Source organism: Bubalus bubalis, chromosome 1 (genome assembly GCF_019923935.1).
Source record: "Bubalus bubalis isolate 160015118507 breed Murrah chromosome 1, NDDB_SH_1, whole genome shotgun sequence".
Lineage (NCBI taxonomy): Eukaryota > Metazoa > Chordata > Mammalia > Artiodactyla > Bovidae > Bubalus > Bubalus bubalis.
This window is the reverse complement of record NC_059157.1, coordinates 196,973,562-196,993,302: the sequence shown is the minus strand read 5'-3', so window position 1 is coordinate 196,993,302 and position 19,741 is coordinate 196,973,562. Positions and strand designations below refer to the sequence as shown.

The window sequence follows — 19,741 nt, the reverse complement described above, 5'->3', positions numbered from 1 at the left end:
AGGTCTCCCACATTGCAGGCGGATTCTTTACCATCTAAGCCACCAGGGAAGCCCTTTGTTTACAAGTGCTTGGTTTACAACTAACTAAAAATACTTCTCATTTCTTATGATTAATTGAATTAATGCTAATAATTAGGACATAAAGGAGTTTAAAAGTGTAGATATACTACTTTAAGGTTTTATATTTCACCTAGCTTTATTACCTAAGTGAAGTGAAGTGAAGTGAAGTCACTCAGTCGTGTCCGACTCTTTGCGGCCCCACAGACTGTAGCCTACCAGGCTCCTCTGTCCATGGGAATTAAAGAAATTGATGTATGATACCTTACTGTAATAATAGCAATTATATAATCATAATGCATGAGTTTATTTTGGATCATTCTTCCTGGCTCTATAAAACTCAATCTCTTTAACCTCACATTGTCCTTTAATCCATTAGGGTAGTTGATTTGGAGTCATGCTCTCATTTATTTGCTATTAGATGAAAGTTTGTTGGGGAATAGAAAATTTATTATTGAACTATCTTCTCTCAAATTACTTGTAAGTCTCCTTACAGAGATGTTAATGGGAGGTTGATGTGCAAACTGAGGAACAGAGAAATCCAATTATATCACACCTATTCATTGGAAAATCACTGGATTATTGCTCTAAGGAAAACTTATAATATAGTTGGCAATATTATAGGTGTCCAAAGTCAGTGCCTGATGATGGGAAAGACTGAGGGAAGGAGACGAAGGGGGTGACAGAGGATGAGATGGTTGGATGGCATCACCAACTCAAAGGACATGAGTTTGAGCAAGCTCTGGGAGATGGTGAAGGACAGGGAAGCCTGGCGTGTTGCAGTCCATTGGGGTCGCAAAGAGTTGAACTCGAGTTAGCGACTAAACAACAACAACAATTCACTGCCGAGCCCCCCTAGAGTCATCACGTCAACCTTGAGAGGTGAACTGGCTTGCTCAAGTCCACAGAGTCAGAGGTCAAGCTGAAACCAGAATCAAGGGCCATGGGCATCATTTGAAGTCAAGACTTCTCCCAGTATTTTTTGTTGGTGTGAAATAATAAACAGGTGTGGTTATCTCACAGCCTTGAGTCACTCTCAAGGAGAAAATAAAGCATGCACGGTAGAAACATGTCTTAGAGAAGCAGGGTGGCTACATTTACACCTTCTGCAGAGAGGACTCAGCCATTGGGTGGCTGCTATTTCTGGGCATCATGATATCATTTCTACACAATATTTTGCTTACAGGGCTCGAGACTGCAAAGTGATTTAGATGATATGAGATTTTTTTGCTTAAATTCCTTGAAAAGTTTAAAGAGGGCTTGAGCTCACATTATTTACTTTAGATCTTCATTTTACTTGAAGGTGGACTCTAGGGAGTTGGGTGACAGTCTGGACTTTGGAGGTTTTCTTTGAAGGGTTCGAAACAGATGTCTGAGATACAGCAATGTGCTGGACCTGGAATCACGTTACCTGGGACAAAACCTGACTGCATGGCTATGCATCCCTGGAACACTACTTAAACCTTTCTGGGACCTGATTTTTTTTCATTTTCACCAACAAAACGAGCAGAGTAAGTTCTGCTTAGCTGGTTCTTTCCTAGATTTCAGATGACAAACATAGAGATTAGCACAATCACTTACCAAGGAACAATCGATTGAAAGTGAAAATTAAGCCAAATAAAAGATATAAATTAAAATACGCACAACAAAATAACTGCCTTATTAATATACAATGCAAAGTGCTAGTAATCCTCTACCTCCACAGATTCTGAGTTGCAAATGAGTGGGAATCATTTTCACTTTTACATAACAGATCTCCAAGAAGACTTATTTAACGAGAACTAAAGAGTGGTTTTATGTTCCAGGCACAAACTCTTTTACAATAATGAACTCATTTGATTGAGGTGGATGCTATTATGCCCCCATTTTACAAATGGGGAAACTGAGAAGAGAAGCAACTTGCCCAAGATCAACTATTAAGTAGAGGATCTGGGATTCAAATCTAGGCCACCTGTTTCCAAGAATCCCGACTTTTAACCCCACTGCACTCTGTACGGAATGGCTGTGAGGTCAGCCATAAAGATGAGGTGTTCCCTGTTCCAGGTGGAGCATGTCATTCATTCAAGGTGATTGCTGTGTTGTTCTTATTTTTAAACATATGGAGCATCTCAGAGTCAAAAATTAGAAATGGAATTGGAAGTGGATAATTACCGTGGGAACCTTTGAAAATAGATCCAAGTTTAGGGTAGAGAAGTCTGGTGGTTTTGCTTCTTCTGGGAACTCATTAAATATTCTCAGGATAGCTTGATTTTATCAGACAGATGTCCTTCTGAGATACTTGAATATTTCTTTATGCCACAATGTTTATCAGGTCATTCAATGCTTGTATAAAAATACATGCAAAGTCATCCAGAAATGTTTCTGTTCCACCAAATGACTTTAGTGTGTGGAACAGTGGTTCTACCCTATGCCTGTATGCTTCCTCATTTATAGCCATATCTGGACAACTTTAAACAGTTGAAGTCTGCAGTACATATTGTTTACAAAATCTTCCAGAATTGGGTCAGCAAGACCATTTTCCTCGCATAATCAAAAAAAAAAAAAATGTGGTAACATGTCCTTCTTCAGTTTTATAACACTTCTGTTGGTCTGGGGAAAGACATAGTTGTGTCTGTGTTTTTTTTTTTTAATTAATTTATTTTTTAATTGAAGGATAATCACTTTACAGAATTTTGTTGTTTTCTGTCAAACCTCAGCATGAATCAGCCACAGGTATACATATAAAAGAATAACCCGTATTGAAGTATAATGAATATACAATATGATATGCACTCATTTTTAACTGTATGAATACATAATTTTAATTCAGAGGTATCTTTTTCTCTCTAGATACATGTCTGAAGTGGAGACTTGGAAGATGTTTTGGGGAATCATCTTCCTTGCAGCTGGTTTTGGCTTCATCAAGTCACAGAGAATTGGTAATGCATCTTTAAGCCAAAAATGAAGACCTTGCCAGGAATAGAGGGGTAGTGACAATATGAAAAGAAAATATTACAGGAGTTTCATATTTAATGAAAGGGAAATGATTCTTTTAAAGAGAACTTAAAAATCTCCAAGTTTTTAGTAAATGGGCCTTTGATTTTTTTCAAAGCTTAACCTCAAATGGCAAAAAAAGATATTAAAAGTGCTATTCTTCTGAATGAGTTATTAAGCTCTCAAATGATTTTGTGAAAATGGACCTATTCTGTTGACTCTGCATTTTGCTTTGTCTCCTTTGGCTGTGCTTTTCCACATTCAGTTCAGTTCAGTTGCTCAGTCGTGTCCGTCTTTTTGCGACCCCATGGACTGCAGCACACCAGGCCTCCCTGTCTATCACCAACTCCCAGAGCTTACTCAAACTCATGTCCATTGAGTCAGTGATGCCATCCAACCATCTCATCCTCTGTCATCCCCTTCTCCCGCCTTCAATCCTTCCTAGTATCAGGGTCTTTTCAAACAACTCAGCTCTTCACATGAGGTGGCCAAAGTATTGGAGTTTCAGCTTCTGCATCAGTCCTTCCAGTGAACACCCAGGACTGATCTCCTTTAGGATGGACTGGCTGGATCTCCTTGCAGTCCAAGGGACTCTCAACACCGCAGTTCAAAAGCATCAATTCTTCCGTGCTCAGCTTTCTTTATAGTCCAACTCTCACATCCATACATGACTACTGGAAAAACCATAGCCATGACTAAACGGACCTGCATACAGATTTCTCAAGAGGAAGATAAGGTGGTCTGGTATTCCCATCTCTTTCAGAATTTTCCACAGTTTTTTGTAATCCACACAGTCAAAGGCTTGGCGTAGTCAATAAAGCAGAAGTAAATGTTTTTCTGGAACTCTCTTGCTTTTTCGATAATCCAGCAGATGTTGGCAATTTGACCTCTGGTTCCTCTGCCTTTTCTAAAGCCAGCTTGAACATCTGGAAGTTCACGGTTCACATATTGCTGAAGCTTGGCTTGGAGAATCTTGAGCATTACTTTACTTGCGTGTGAGATAAGTACAATTGTGCGGTAGTTTGAGCATTCTTTGGCATTGCCTTTCTTAAGGATTGGAATGAAAATTGACCTTTTCCAGTCCTGTGGCCACTGCTGAGTTTTCCAAATTTGCTGGCATATTGAGTGCAGCACTTTCACAGCATCATCTTTTAGGATTTGAAATAGTTCAACTGGAATTCCATCACCTCAACTAGCTTTGTTCATAGAGATGCTTCCTAAGGCCCACTTGACTTCACATTCCAGGATGTCTGGCTCTAGGTGAGTGATCACACCATCGTAATTCTGGGTCGTGAAGATCTTTTTTTGTACAGTTCTTCTGTGTATTCTTGCCACCTTTTCTTAATATCTTCTGCTTCTGTTAGGTCCATATCATTTTTATTGTCATAAGATTAGTAGTTTTCCTGAGTTCTAAGGACACCTCTGTAATTTTTTTTGAAGTCATTTTAACTTTGGGGACTTTTCCAGATGAAACATCAAGAGAAGATTGTATGAGTACCCTGAAGCTACCACTGAGACAATATTGAGTTTTAAATATTCAAAAACAATTATACAGGCTGTTATTTGTTGGGGAAAAATGTGGAGCTCTCAAAATTCCCCTGGACTCTGACTCCTCTCAGTGTGAGCAGAGGCTGAGATAATGAATTTTCTCTGCTTCAAAGACCTTAAAAGTGATGAAGATTGAGTAGGTCAAAAAGTAAAAATGTATGAAAATGTAATAAGTCTCTCAAATTGCAATGTGATGAAATCAATACTTCTTTGCTTGAAAGATATTCTATAGCCATGAGGTTTCTCCTGGTTGGAAAGATCAGGGAAACACTTCCTGGTCTGTGTTTGATCTCTTCTGTAAAACCTTTTAGGGGGACAAACCAGGTAGCCATCCCTGGAGCTCTCCCTGAACCCTCACCTCTCAAGAGGATTGTAGTTTGGAGGGTCAAAGGGAAGGAAGCTTAAAGAACCCCAAGCTCATTTATTATTTTCCTTTTCAATAATTCTGACTTCACTTGATCATGATTAGGAAACATCCCAGAGGTAAGACTCAGGACTCTAGAGGTGACAGATGAATTTATTGTTCCTGAAGTACACCAAGCATCTCCAGCCCTTTTCCGCCTAACTTCTCTTGTGGGTTTTGCCTTTCTGTAACATGGGCTTTAAGTTTAATCTTCTTTAAGGCAGTCCAGGGTATGGACTGGGTGTCAGGGGTCCTGGTTTCTAAACTGGTTCCTTGAACAGATTTACACAAGTTACTTGCGTTTCTAGGTCTTATTTCCCTTATCTGTAAGATGGATGAATTGAATTAATAATACTTGCACTACTAGCCTCATGTGACTATTTAAACTAAAATTCAGTAAAATTTAAAATTTCGTTTCTGAGTCACAGTAGCTACTTTTCAAGTGCCGAACAGCCACACATACCTAGTGGCTGCAGTATGGTATTGCATAATCCTATAGGATTATTCTAGCTCTAGAAATTTCTGTTTCCCTGATTTGGTTTCATTCATGTTAAATAGTTGTATCTCTGTAAGTGATGTCTGCTCCCTCCTTCTTTCCCAAGCATTTCCTTCTTTGAACATTTTTTGGGTGGCTCCTCTATCACTCGAGTGGTGGACCAACAAGCAAAATGTATGGTATCTGCCTTCATGGAGCCCACAGTCTAGTTGGGGAGATTGTCATTAATTGAATAAGCACACAAATGAATGTTGCATTATAAACCAGGATAAAAGGACATGATTCCATGTGAATGTACTATAGAAGAAAAGAAGAAGAAAAAAAAAGAAAGAAAAAAGAGGAAAAAGAAATCTGATGGAGGGAACAGCATTTTTTTAAGATGAAGTATAGTTGATTTACAGTGTTACAGTGGAGAACAGTATGCAGGATCCATAAAAAAACTAAAAATACAGCTACCATATGATCCAGCAATCCCACTCCTGGGCACATATCAGAGAAAAACACCATTTGAAAAGACACATGCATGCCAGTGGTCATTGTGGCACTATTTACAACAGCCAAGGCATGGTAACTATCAGAATGTCCATCCACAGATAAACGCATGAAGAGGATGTGCTCCGTGTATACCATGAAATATTACTTAGCCAGAAAACGGAATGAAATCATCATTTACAGCAGCATGGATGGACCTGGAGATTATTATACTGAGTGAAGTCAGACTCTTGAGAAACCTGTATGCAGGTCAGGAAGCAACAGTTAGAACTGGACATGGAACACACTGGTTCCAAATAGGAAAAAGAGTATGTCAAGGCTGTATATTGTCACCCTGCTTATTTAACTTCTATGCAGAGTACATCATGAGAAATGCAGGGCTGGAAGAAGCACAAGCTGGAATCAAGATTTCCAGGAGAAATATCAATAACCTCAGATATGCAGATGGCACCACCCTTATGGCAGAAAGTGAAGAGGAACTCAAAAGCCTCTTGATGAAAGTGAAAGAGCAGAGTGAAAAAGTTGGCTTAAAGCTCAACATTCAGAAAAGTAAGATCATGGCATCTGGTCCCATCAGTTCAGTTCAGTTCAGTCACTCAGTCATGTCTGACTCTTTGCGACCCCAACACTTCATGGCAAATAGATGGGGAAACACTGGGGAAACAGTGTCAGACTTTGATTTTTGGGCTCCAAAATCACTGCAGATAGTAATTGCAGCCATGAAATTAAAAGACGCTTACTCCTAGGAAGGAAAGGTATGACCAACCTAGATAGCACATTATTTTGCCAACAAAGGTCCATCCAGTCAAGGCTATGGTTTTTCCAGTGGTCTTGTATGGATGTGAGAGTTGGACTGTGAAGAAAGCTGAGCACTGAAGAATTGATGCTTTTGAACTGTGGTGTTGGAGAAGACTCTTGAGAGTCCCTTGGCCTGCAAGGAGATCAAACCAGTCCATCCTAAAGGTAATCAGTCCTGGGTTTTCATTGGAAGGACTGATGCTGAAGCTGAAACTCCAATACTTTGGCCACCTCATGCGAAGACTTGACTCATTGGAAAAGACCCTGATGCTGGAAGGGATTGGGGGCAGGAGGAGAAGGAGATGACAGGATGAGCTGGCTGGATGGCATCACTGACTCAATGGACGTGAGTCTGAGTGAACTCTGGGAGTTGGTGATGGACAGGGAGGCCTGGTGTGCTGGGATTCATGGGGTCGCAAAGAGTGGGACATGACTGAGTGACTGAACTGACTGACTGACTGACTGAACTGAAGTCAGACAGAGAAAGACAAATATTATGATATTGCTTACATACAGAATCAAAAAAGAAAAAACTTATTTACAAAACAGAAACAGACTCACTGACCAGTGAAGGAACTTACGGGGGCAAGTGTGGGAGGAGGGAAAGACAATTAAGGGGTTTGGGACTGACATGTACACACTGCTGTATTTAAAACAGATAACTAACAAGGACCTACTGTATAGCAGCAGGCAACTCTCTTGGTATTCTATAATAACGTACATGGGAAAATAATTAGAAAAAGAGTAGATATATGTATATGTATAACTGAATCACTTTGCTGTACACTGGAAACTAACACACTCTGTTACTAACACACAGTGTTAATCAAACATACTCCAATATAGAGTAAAAATTAGGTGAAAAAAACATAATGGAGGTAATAGTATTCTTTAAAAAATTGAACTAGAGTTGATTTATAGTGTTGTGTTAGTTTCTGGCATACAGCAAAGTGATACAGTTATTCATATATATGTATATATATATATGCCGGGAGCCAGTGAGGCATTCCACTCGTGACAAAGGTCATGAGGAAGGGGGCTCGGCATACGCAAAGGCGGGATCAAGCCTCAGGAGTCCCCTCGGATATTCTCGAGCATCTACCCCCCAAAAAACCAGAGTCTGCCTACTTTATTGCTTTGTGCTCTCACCTCTGACTTTACTGGGGGCTGTCCCCCACCACCATCTCACTCTCTCTGTCAAAGAGTTAACTTACAGCTCCAATTAATAAAGTTCCTGGGCAATTAGGAGTGTTTAAATCCAAACCCCTCAGATGGCTCTCTAACTCGCCTGGCAAGTTTACCCGGACTCCTACAGCTATGCATACGATTGTTTACAGTCTCCCAGCCTTGAGAGGGCACGGGAAGCTTAAGGTATTCAAATAGCTTAGAGCTTCTCAGAGAGTTAGAAACTGTCAGAATAAAACTAGTAAAAGATTTCATTGGTGAGCCAATGCTTGTTGCCAAGTTTCCACATCCCCTGTATTGTATCCTTGAATATGTATTAATTAATATAGTTGGTATGTAGAAAAAATAAGTAGTGGCCTTATTGTTAGCAACTTTAGACCCTTAAGGTAATAAATTCTTTCCTTTGTTATAAACCCATTACACATCCGCCCTATAGGAATGCAATTTTATCTAACACCTTTGGAAGATGGCGCCAAACCTTAAAATAATTACTCTTAGAGAAAATAAGTCTTTGTCAAGAGTCATAAAATGTTAATATGCCTTCTGGCCAGAAGATGATGTAAATCACCTAAACCATTTGTATATGATAAATTTGCAGGATAGAAACCCTGGTTTTTGATAAGGATCAAAGACTGCTGACTTTGCATCCCCTATTATCCTCTATGTGTAACTTAGGGTATAAAAACCCCTGTTGAAAATAAAGCTATGGGCCTTGCTTGCAAAAGCTTGGTCTCCCCATGTCATTTTTCTCCTTAACTTCCAGCCAAGTCTCCATCTGGAGCGTGGAAATCCTCTGCGACCACTTATTTGCCTGGGCTTCTAAGATCCACTCGAGAAGGTGTCTAAGGTGGGGCACCTTCCGCTATTCGAGAGGGCGCCTGCGGCCTCTGTGGTCAGAGCTAACCTGGTGTCACAGGTTATATTGATTTTCTGCGTAAACCAAGCTACTCAGCTTCTTTTCTCCACTGAATTTTCCTACTGAGCTATCCTCATTCTATTACTCTTTATATCTCTAATTAACATTTGAATAGGTCGCCTAGCCGTCTCTCCTTCGAATACCCTGGATCAGCCGGGGCTGGTCCCCGGCATATATATATTCTTCTTAGATTATTTTCTATTATATTTCATCATAAGATATTGAATATAGTTCCCTGTGGTGTACAGCAGGCCCTTGTTATATATTTTACATGTAGCAGAGTATCCTGGATATTCACTGGAAGGACTGATGCTGAAGCTGCAGCTCCAGTATTTTGGTTATTTGATGTGAACAGACAACTCATTGGAAAAGTCCCTGGTTCTGGGAAAGACTGAGGCCAGAAGGAGAAGAGGGCATCAGAGTTGAGGTGACTGCACAGCATTACTGATGCAATGAACATGAACTTGGGCAAACTCCGGGAGATGGTGAGGGACAGGGAGGCCTGGTGTGCTGCCGTCCATGAGGTCGCAGAGTTGGACACGACTGGGTGACTGAACGACAACAATGAAAGTGTTTCTCTATCAATCCCAAGCTTCTAGTTTATCTCTCTCTCACCTTTCCCCTTTGATAAATTTGTTTTCACCATGGGGGCTGTGGTTCCCAGAGTTAGAGCTGGGTTTGGAAGAAGCAGCTGCAGGAGGCAGCTCTGAGTTTAGGGAGCCAAAGGGCAAATGTGAGTCATACCTGTGATAACGCCACATGTCAAATGGGTTCAGTTTAAGTGGTGCCCAGAGAGTGTCTGGAGAAGGGCATAGAAACCCACTGCAGGATTCTTGCCTGGAGAATCCCATGGACAGAGGAGCCTGGTAGGCCTTTCAGTTTATGGGGTCACAAGTATCAGACACGACTTAGGGACGAAACCACCAGAGAGTGTCAGAAGTCAAAGGTGAAAAGCTGACGGCTCAGGGCAGCTTCTCTAGAAACAGAGCTGGGGAGAGGGATTGGGCAAACGCATTCTTTTGAGGCAGGGCTCTTTAAGACCAACCTGTAAAGGAGTAAGAGGAGTGAGATAGGCAATCGGGGAGAAGCAGCCAAGCAAGGAGACAGCCCCCCATATAATCAGATCGTGGCCTCAGCAGGGCACTGTTAGGGCATAAATGGTACCATGAATGGTTTCAGTTAAGGCCAGGAGCCCAGACACTTGTATCCCCACGTGATCAAACATTGGCCACTCAGTGGGGGTGGCCCGTTATAACTTCCCAGGCATCTCCAGATACGGCTGCTGCCTTCAGCCAGGGGCAGGTCTCTGCACAAAGTCTCAGCTGGGAGCAGGTGATAGAAGTGCTTGAAGCAGCTGGGAAACCAGTGTGCCAGCTGGCAAAGGGGATGTAGGTGGGGGATTCCAGCAGCACCCAGTACTCCTAGAAAGCTGGTTTCCTTTATGAGCTTTAGGGGTTCCCTAGTGGCTTAGCTGGTAAAGAATCCGCCCGCAATGGGGGAGACCTGGGTTCGATCCCTGGGTTGGGAAGATCCCCTGGAGGAGGGAAAGGCTACCCACTCCAGTATTCTGGCCTGGAGAATTCCATGGACTGTATAGTCCATGGGGTTGCAAAGATTCAGACAGGACTGAGCGACTTTCACTTCACAAGGGTTCAATGAAGGGCCGTGGTCAGGGGTCTAATGGAAGGGTCAAACGTCTGCTGGAATTAAACAGGGGGTGGCAGGGGAACAAAGGTAGCCAGTGGTCTTGAGGAAGCCAAGGAAGATGACGGTGCATTGGGCCAGGTGCACATCAGCTGGTAACACAGACCTGTTTGGTGTAAAGGCAAGGAAGAGGGAGGCGGGGGAGATGTATTCCCAGCCATTCACAGCAGCCTTCCGTTTCATGGTATCTTATCGTGAGAGGCCTCTCTTCTTCAGCGTGCGGGGAAGCCTCTGCAGGGGACCTCGTGTTTCTGGTGGACTCCAGCGTCCACCCCAAGAACATGCACAGCATGTGGAGCTTCTTGAACACCATGGTCCACGGCTTCGGTGTTAGCAGGGAGGTGGTCCACGTGGGGCTGGCCTGGTACGGCCACGAGCCTCAGTCCGAGTTCCTGCTGTCCCCCTATGCCTGCAAAGCCGAGGTGCTGAGACACATGCAGAAGCTCCCCTTCACTCCTGGGGGCCGCAATTGATCAGGCCCTGCGGTTCCTGCTAGAGCACCACTTACAGGGAGCGGCCGGGAGCTGCGCGAGCCGGGGGATGGGGGTGGGGGGATCTCAGGTGGCCGAGGTGGTCATCGGTGGGCCGGCGGGGCCGCCGGCGCCTTGAGGAGTGCGGCTCCGGCTCCACGCGGTGGGCGTCGGGGCCACGCGTCCCGCCGAGCTCCGGGAGATCGCCGGCCGGCCCAAGGGACATTTGTCACCCATGTTCCCGACTGCGCAGGCTTGCGCCGGCTTGCCGCATAGCTGCGCCAGGATATCTGTGACACTTTGGCAAGAGTGGCGGCACCTGTGAGCCACATTTCTCCAGGTGCACAGGCTTCCCCCCTTTATTTCTGATCTAGAAGTCAGGAAACTCCAAAGTTTTATGTCCTGTTCATCTCTCCCTCTTATCCCTTCTAATATGTGTGCATGTTGAATTAATCAATTGATTTTTATTGAAGTACATTTGATTTTTTTGGTCTTAGCTTCTGGTATATAGCAAAGAGTTTCAGATATATATACATACACATAATCTGTGAATCCCAAACTCCTAATTTATTCCTCCCCCATCCCCTTCTTTGGTAACCATAAATTTGTTCTCTAAGTCTATGAGTCTGTTTCTGTTTTGTATATGAGTTTATTTGTATAATTTTTTTTAAAGATTCCACAAAGTGATATCATATGATATTTATCTTTCTCTCTCTGATCTATTTCCCTTAGTATGGTAATCTGTAGGTCTATCCATTTTGCTGCAAATGACATTATTTCATTCTTTTTTTTGACTGAGTAATATTTATCCTGCATCTGCAGGCAGATTCTCTACCACTAACACCACCTGGGAAGCCCATTATGCATCTTCTTTATCCATTCATCTGTTGATAGACATTTAGGTTGCTTCTTTGTCTTGGGTATTGTAAATAGTGCTGCAGTGAACACTGGGGTACATGTATTCTTTAAAAATCAAATTTTCTCTGGGTATTTTGCATGTTTAATTTTAATAGTAGAATTTCACGAAACCGTCTACACTTTATGCTCTTATCCAATCATTGACTAAAGACCTTTCAACTGTTTTTATATCTTGTGAGCCTTATGATGGTTCTATATATAGACAACTGTAAGTTTGTTTTTGAAGACAGAAGTTTGTTCCTAGAATGATATTATTCCTAGATTAACTTGCCCATATTGCCTGGATGGAGGCAGAGGAGGGGAGAGGGCCAGCGGATGCAGGAAGGTTGCTTAATTTGCTGCCAGTGTGTTATGTGCTGGTTAAGAGGGTGAATTGAGGGAAAAGAAGGATCTGGTTTTAAATCCCAGGTCTCTACTTTCTGGGCCATCTTAATCAAGTTACTTTATTTCTCTGAATTAAAAAAATTTTTCCTTAAAATGATAGTACCTGCTTCAGTTAGTAGTTGAAAGCATTAAAGAAAATTATGCAAATAAAGTGCTTATCACAGTGCTTAATCCATCAGGGTTGTCTTGACCCAAGGCAAGGAGGTAAGCCTTTACATACTTTGGGCTAAACAACTCCAGTAGCTGAAGAGAAGTCCTCCACAGGGCTGTGTACAGAAATGATAAAAGGGAATCCAAGATACATGCACCCCAAAGTTCAGAGCAGCACTGTTTATAATACCTAAGACACGGAAGGAACCTAAATGACCATTGACAGATAGATGCATAAAGAAGATGTGGTGTTATGCAGTGCTATTAGCCATAAAAAAGAGTGAAACATGTATGGATGTGAGAGTTGGACTGTGAAGAAGGCTGAGCACCGAAGAATTGATGCTTTTGAACTGTGGTGTTGGAGAAGACTTTTGAGAATGCCTTGGACTGCAAGGAGATCCAACCAGTCCATTCTAAAGGAGATCAGCCCTGGGTGTTCTTTGGAAGGAATGATGCTAAAGCTGAAACTCCAGTACTTTTGCCACCTCACGCGAAAAGTTGACTCATTGGAAAAGACTCTGATGCTGGAAGGGATTGGGGGCAGGAGGAGAAGGAGACGACAGAGGATGAGATGGCTGGATGGCATCACTGACTCGACGGATGTGAGTGTGAGTGAACTCCGGGAGTTGGTGATGGACAGGGAGGCCTGGTGTGCTGTGATTCATGGGGTTGCAAAGAGTCAGACACGACTGAGTGACTGAACTGAACTGAATGCCATTTGGACCAACATGGGTGGACCTAGAGATTATCCTGCTAAGTGAAGTAAGCCAAGAGAAAGGCAAATGCCATTTGATGTCATTTACATGTGAAATCTAAAATATGACACGAACGAACTGATCTGCAGAACAGAAACAGACTCAAAAACATTGAGGACAACTGTGGTTGCTGGGGGCAGAGGGGGTTGGGGAGGGATGGATTGGGAGTTTGGGATTAGCAGATGCAAACTATTATATCAATCAGTTCAGTCTCTCAGTCATGTCCGACTCTTTGTGACCCCATGACTGCAGCACGCCAGGCCTCCCTGTCCATCACCAACTCCCGGAGTGTCCATTGCTGCCGCTGCTGCTAAGTCCCTTCGGTTGTGTCCCACTCTGTGCGACCCCATAGATGGCAGCCCACCAGGCTCCTCCGTCCATGGGATTCTCTAGGCAAGAGTACTGGAGTGGGTTGCCATTTCCTTCTCCACATATCCATTGAGTCGGTGAATGAATAAAGTCCTACTATATAGAACAGTATAGCGGAAACTAACACAGCATTGTGAATCAACTATACTTCAATAAAATACATTTTTTAAAAAAGAAAGAAACCAGACAGGACCTGGGAAGAGCACTGACATTGTCTACTACTGGAGCTTATCCTCTTTTATCCTCAAAACAACCCCTGTGAGAGGAGAGCCAGTATAAAGGCATCAGTGCTGCAGAGAAGACAATTGAGTCTCCAAGAGGTGAGTGATAGGCAGGTCACAGGGCTCCTAGGCGGTGGAGCAGCAATGAGATGTGTCATGGAACAGGGGCTGTATTCAGCTTTCTGACCAGTTGGGGCCAGCACACTCCTAGAGACGAGGTTTACTCCCACTGGGAAGAGGACAGCCCCTTTTTTAGCATGCCGAGCAGCATTTACACAAAGTGTTTTTCTCTGTAATGTGGTTCCTGAGATTGTCCAAGTGAATTTCAAGATGGAGGCAGGACAGAAACCTCAGAGCATGATGAGAGGAGGGAAGGGGAGGTCCAAGGGATGTTGTCACTTCTTTGAGCACACAGTCTTGTAGGGGGTCTGAGGATCACCCCCGGTAGGCTCCTGCCATTGGTCCCCCTTTCTGCTCACTAGCTCCTTTGGTTTGAAGCATTTCGGAGTGAAGACTGCAGACCCTATGCCTTTTGTCGTCTCTTGAAGTTTGCAGAGAGGCAGTCCTGGCAGACATTGTCTTCCTCGTAGACAGCTCAACCAGCATCGGGCCCCAGAGCTTCCAGAAGGTGAAGAGCCTCTTTCACTCCATTGTCTCAGGGCTGGACATCAGCAGCGGCCAGGTCCGAGTGGGACTTGCGCAGTATAATGACAGAGTCTACCCGGGCTTTTGGCTGCACCAGCATCCCCTGAAGAGTGTGGTCCTGAAGCGGATTCGGAACCTGCCCTACCGGACAGGGGGCACAAACACAGGGAGTGCCCTGGAGTTCATCAGGACCAACTACTTGACTGAGGCAGCTGGCAGCCAGGCAGGGATGGGGTTCCCCAGATAGTGATCCTGGTGACAGATGGGGAGTGCAATGATGAAGTCCAGGAGGCAGCTGACAGGTTGAAATGAGACAGGGTTGTGGTGTATGTGGTAGGGGTCAACGTCCAGGATGTCCAGGAGCAGCAAACCATAGCCAGTGAGCCTCTGGAGAAGTTTCTCTTCAACACTGCAAACTACAACATCCTGCAGGATTTCTCAGGAAGCATCCTCCAGACTCTGTGCTTGGCCATGGAGGGCAAGATCCAAGGTAAGAGGCCACCCGAAAGGCCAGCATTCCAACCGGGATGCCTGATTCCAGAGGGAACCGTGATACACTGAGTGGGAGGGAATCACTGGATCTCCTGGGGAGACTTCCTGGATGAGCCAGGGCTTGAGGATGGAGCTCTTGTGGGTGGGAAAGAACATGCTGTCATACTATTCAGAGGAAATAACATGGGTTCCAGAGTCCAGAAGACATTTTTTTTAAATCCTGTCTTAGCCACTTGCTTTTTGTGTGAGCATGCCCAGACAGCTTTACTTTATACACTTCAGATTCCTCATCTGTGCAACCCGGAGATTTATGAGGATTAAAATAGATACAAATGTATAAAAGCCTCTAGCTCAAAGTAACTGCCCAGCATAAAGTAGCTTCCCTTGCTTCCTCCGTTGGTTGAAGAATAATTTTTTTTTGAAGAGCAAGTTGTTAAAGTTTAATTATTATACATGTATATATGACTGGGATTATCTCATATCCTGAGTTGCATGTAATTCTATCCAATAAGCATATTTTAAAGTGCCATAAATTAGGTGTATCAAGCATTTTTGGCCATGGCCAATAAGTACGAACAGAGAACATTACTTATATTGATACAAATTAAAACAACAACGAAATACCATTTTTTTCCCTTTTGAGAAAAGCAAAAAGTAAAATGCTTTATAATATTCTTTACTCTGTTGGTGGAATTTGAAGATGAGACCACCTAGAAAGGGTGATTCCAGAGTTTATCTAGTGGCGAGATTTGGACCTATTGTTTATTATAGTTTCTTGTATTAAAGTAAAACTATCAAATGTTATATATGTAGTGAAAAATACATTATAATGTTAAAAAAAACTAGCTTTTGGTGCAAGTTATAGATATGAGTAATATAATTTATAATTAAACTTCTTTCTTTTGTGAATTCAAAACATCCATTATCCTATAGTTAAATTCAATAGTTTTGTAAGCAAGATACTTAACAAAGAAGAAGAATTGAAAGATACTGTAGTCAGAAAAGCAGGCAGTATAGGGTTTCAGAGGGAGAGAAACTTGTGACAGAGTTTTATACAGAGGCGATAAAAATACAATACGTACAGTGTTACATAAAAATAATACGTCTCCCTCTTATATTCCCCACAGAAAACCATCCTTGTATTTTCATGACATGTTTATTTGATGTATCCCCCCTCTCTGACATTTCTCTGACTCCAGAATCTACTCAGTGCTATGCGGATGTGGTCTTTCTTGCTGACACCTCACAAGACACATCGCAGACCAGTTTTGAGTGGATGCAGAATTTCATCTCTGGAGTGGTGCGCATGCTGGATGCTGGCAGGGACAAGTACCAGATTGGTCTGGCTCAGTAGGGTGGCCAGGATCACACTGAGTTTTTGCTCAACACTTACCAGACCCAGGATGAGATGATGATTCACATTCATGGACACTTTGTGCTCCGGGGAGGCTCCAGGAGGACAGGCAAAGCTCTGCAATACCTTCACTGGACCTTCTTACAGGAGGCAATGGGAAGCCAGTTTCTCCAGGGCATACCCCAGTATGCCATGGTCATCACTTCAGGCAAATCTGAGGATGAGGTCCACGAAGCTGCGCAGACATTGAGGGAGAAAGGCATGCAAGTCGTGTCTGTGGGTGTTCAAGACTTTGACAGTAGAGAATTAGAGGCGGTGGGGACCCCACCCCTTGTGTATGATATGCAAGGGAAAGATGGGGTTAGAGAGGTGATACAGGATGTGAGTGGAGTGATCCAAGGCACTGGGCAGCTCGAGACCAAGCAGGAAGCCAAGACGGAGCCTATAGTAGGTAAGAGTTGGTCTCTAGGTATATGAGCCGCTGGCGGGGGGTAGGGGGGCTCATATTAGGAAAGTCTGGGGAAAGAGCAGAGAAGGGGGCATTCAGGGTTTCTCAGTTGGTAGACAGTAGGACCATTGGATGGGGAAGAGAAGGAGGCATGGGTTTGCCTCAGGCACATGCCTTATATTAGTTAATCGTGCTCACAAGGATGCTGCATAAGAAGCCATGCAAAAAGCCGACGGCTGAAAAGAATTATTTGTATTCACAGATCTGCTGGAGGTCAGCTGATCTTCGTTGGGCTCAACTACGTTGGGCTTTGTGGATCTTGCCTGGGCTTATTCACAGATTAGGATTTGGCTGAGGGTTGGCTGATCTACGTTTGGTTGTGCTCCATAGATGTCACTTTCCTACTGAGATCATTAGGCTAGCCTGCACATATCCTTTCCATGGTAATTACAGAGGTATAAGAGAGAAAACCCGGTTGAAGAAGCATTTTTTGGATCTGCTTTATCATCTAGTAACATTCCACTGGCAAAAGCAAGTCATATGGCTATGTCATCATTAGTGAAGTAAGAAAGTATATTCCTCTCATAGAAGTGTAGGCAGTGAATATTTCTGAACAGTAATCCAATTTGCTTTATGCCTTTTCCAGAAAAAGGAGCGTTCAGTCTTCTCCCCTAGAGATCGAATAAAGTCATTCTTTAGGGTTGACATTCAAGATGCTCAAGGGAGAGGGTAATGACATTTTGGGTGATAGAATTCATAATGTAGAATTGTACTGTACATTGTTGAAAGTCTGACATAGCTGGTCCCTTCCAATAGCATCCCTGAATGAATCTCATGACAATGCAAAACAACACCAGTTATTTCCAAATGTCCCCTGGGGATGGGTACCACTGTTGGTTAAGAACCACTGAGCCTTATCTCCTGCTAAGCCCATTTATACATTCTAACCAAAGTCAGATCTGTCCTGGGTATTCATTGGAAGGACTGAGGTTGAAGCTGAAACTCCAGTACTTTGGCCACCTGATGCAAAGAGCTGACTCATTTGAAAAGACCCTTATGCTGGGAAAGGTTGAGGGCAGGAGGAGAAGGGGATGACAGAGGATGAGATGGCTGGTTGGCATCACTAACTCAATGGACATGAGTTTGGGTAAGCTCTGGGAGTTGGTGATGGACAGGGAGGCCTGGCGTGCTGCAGTTCATGGGGTCGCAAAGGGTCGGACATGACTGAGCGACTGAACTGAACTGAGCCAGTCAAGCTGAACTACTCACCATTTGCTACATATGGGTCATCCTTTCCCACCTCTGTCTCTGTCCTTGGATACACTATGCCATCAATCTGAAATGCCCACAGTCAAAACTTTATCCTTTAGTTCTTAAGTTACCTTATTGTGAGAGCATCCCCGCAAGTAGAAGTGATCACTCCCTCCTTTCTCTCAACTGTCATAACACTGCCCAGGCCTCTCAAAAGATAATTTGACCCAAGGTTTCCTGAAACCAGAAAAGTGAAGGAAAAAACTAGGCAAGCAAAACCCAGATGCTTCTAATGGACTTAGAGGAATTGAAAAATGGTCTTAAAGCACTTTCTTGTGGATATTTGTATGTTTACATATTTGACAAGTGATATGAACACATTTTCACGTGGAAATTTTGAACCCCATGATGTTCTTTGACCATCATGCCAAATGATGGTCATAAAAGCTTCCACTAAATTCTAATAAGCTTGAGTATAAGTTAGTATAAGATATATTATTTTATATATTATGTACAGTGTATAAATACAAAGCATAATACAGCCTTTGTATACAGAAAGAGTTTTGTCTTTATTCCTCTGTTCTCATACTAAGCCCTTCTTCCTGTTTCTGTTTTTGTCTATAGAGTGTCTGACTGCTATCCCGGCTGACTTGGTATTCCTCATTGAGGAATTTAGCAGGGCTCAGCAATCGAATTTCCAGCAAGTTGTCAGTTTCTTAAAGACCACCATCAGATCTCTCAGTGTTCATCTGGATGTCGTGCAGGTTGGCTTGGTCTTCTACAGCGAGGAACCAAGACTTGAGTTTTCTCTGGATGCATTTCAGAATCGAGTCACAATCTTGGAGCATCTGGACAAACTAACTCATGGGGGAAGAGCAGGACAGACTAAGACTGGTGTTGTGTTGGATTTCTTAAGGAATGAGGTTTTCATCCAGGAGAAGGGCAGCTGGTCCCAGCAAGGTGTGCAGCAGGTAGTCGTGGTCATCACGGCAGGCTCCTCCCAAGACAATGTGTCCAGACCGGCTTCCCTCCTCCACAAGGCAGGGGTGACCATCTATGCAGTGGGCTCCCAGCTCACCTTGGAGAGCATGGACCTGGAAAAGATAGCATCATATCCCCCTTGGAAGCATGTCATCCTCCTGGAATCTTTTTTGCAACTTGCTGTTGTGGGAAGCAAGATTAAGAACCAGCTCTGTCCTGAGTTTGTGGGCAGAAGGGCTTTTGTGTCTGGGATGGGCTTTGCCTTGCAAGAAGGTAGGAACATCTTTTCCAAAAATTTGATTTCTTTAAAATCTTTGTTTGCTCCAGTCACCCACCTCCTCTACCCCCCATCCAAGAAAAGATTATGGAGTCAATTCATTAAAAAACAGAAACAAGACTTATAAAATCTTTATTTTGATGTCAAACAGCAGAAGATGTGAATGAAAAAGTGGACATTCTTGCCTCCTCCTGTCTTACCCCTCATCCATTTTAACAAGGAATTTGATGAAAATACATGTATCTTTACAGTAGGAGCTGTAGGGATCAGGGTATGAATTAACCACCCGTTAAGCCACTTAAAACAGGAGATTATTTCTAAAAAGACACAAGCAGTCTTGAATTTTAAAATTTCAGCTTAAAATTTAATAAATGACCATGAATTTGCCAATCATTTGTGTAGGACCAAGACTTCTTGAATATGAGTCCTGCTGACTGGAGTTCCACATGTTCTC

General features: G+C 43.2%; 1 protein-coding gene across 1 annotated transcript in view; it reads left to right on the top strand.

The window, feature by feature from the left end:
• Window positions 1-19,741, top strand: part of LOC102391810 (collagen alpha-4(VI) chain) — a 152,227-nt gene that overhangs the window by 12,138 nt on the left and 120,348 nt on the right. Inside the window, 8 exon segments of the mRNA XM_045166790.1 lie at window positions 2,887-2,975; window positions 10,789-11,038; window positions 11,040-11,260; window positions 11,263-11,382; window positions 14,388-14,708; window positions 14,711-14,974; window positions 16,176-16,781; window positions 18,654-19,234. Of these exon segments, the coding sequence (XP_045022725.1) occupies window positions 2,891-2,975; window positions 10,789-11,038; window positions 11,040-11,260; window positions 11,263-11,382; window positions 14,388-14,708; window positions 14,711-14,974; window positions 16,176-16,781; window positions 18,654-19,234 (2,448 nt within the window). The 5' untranslated portion in view covers window positions 2,887-2,890.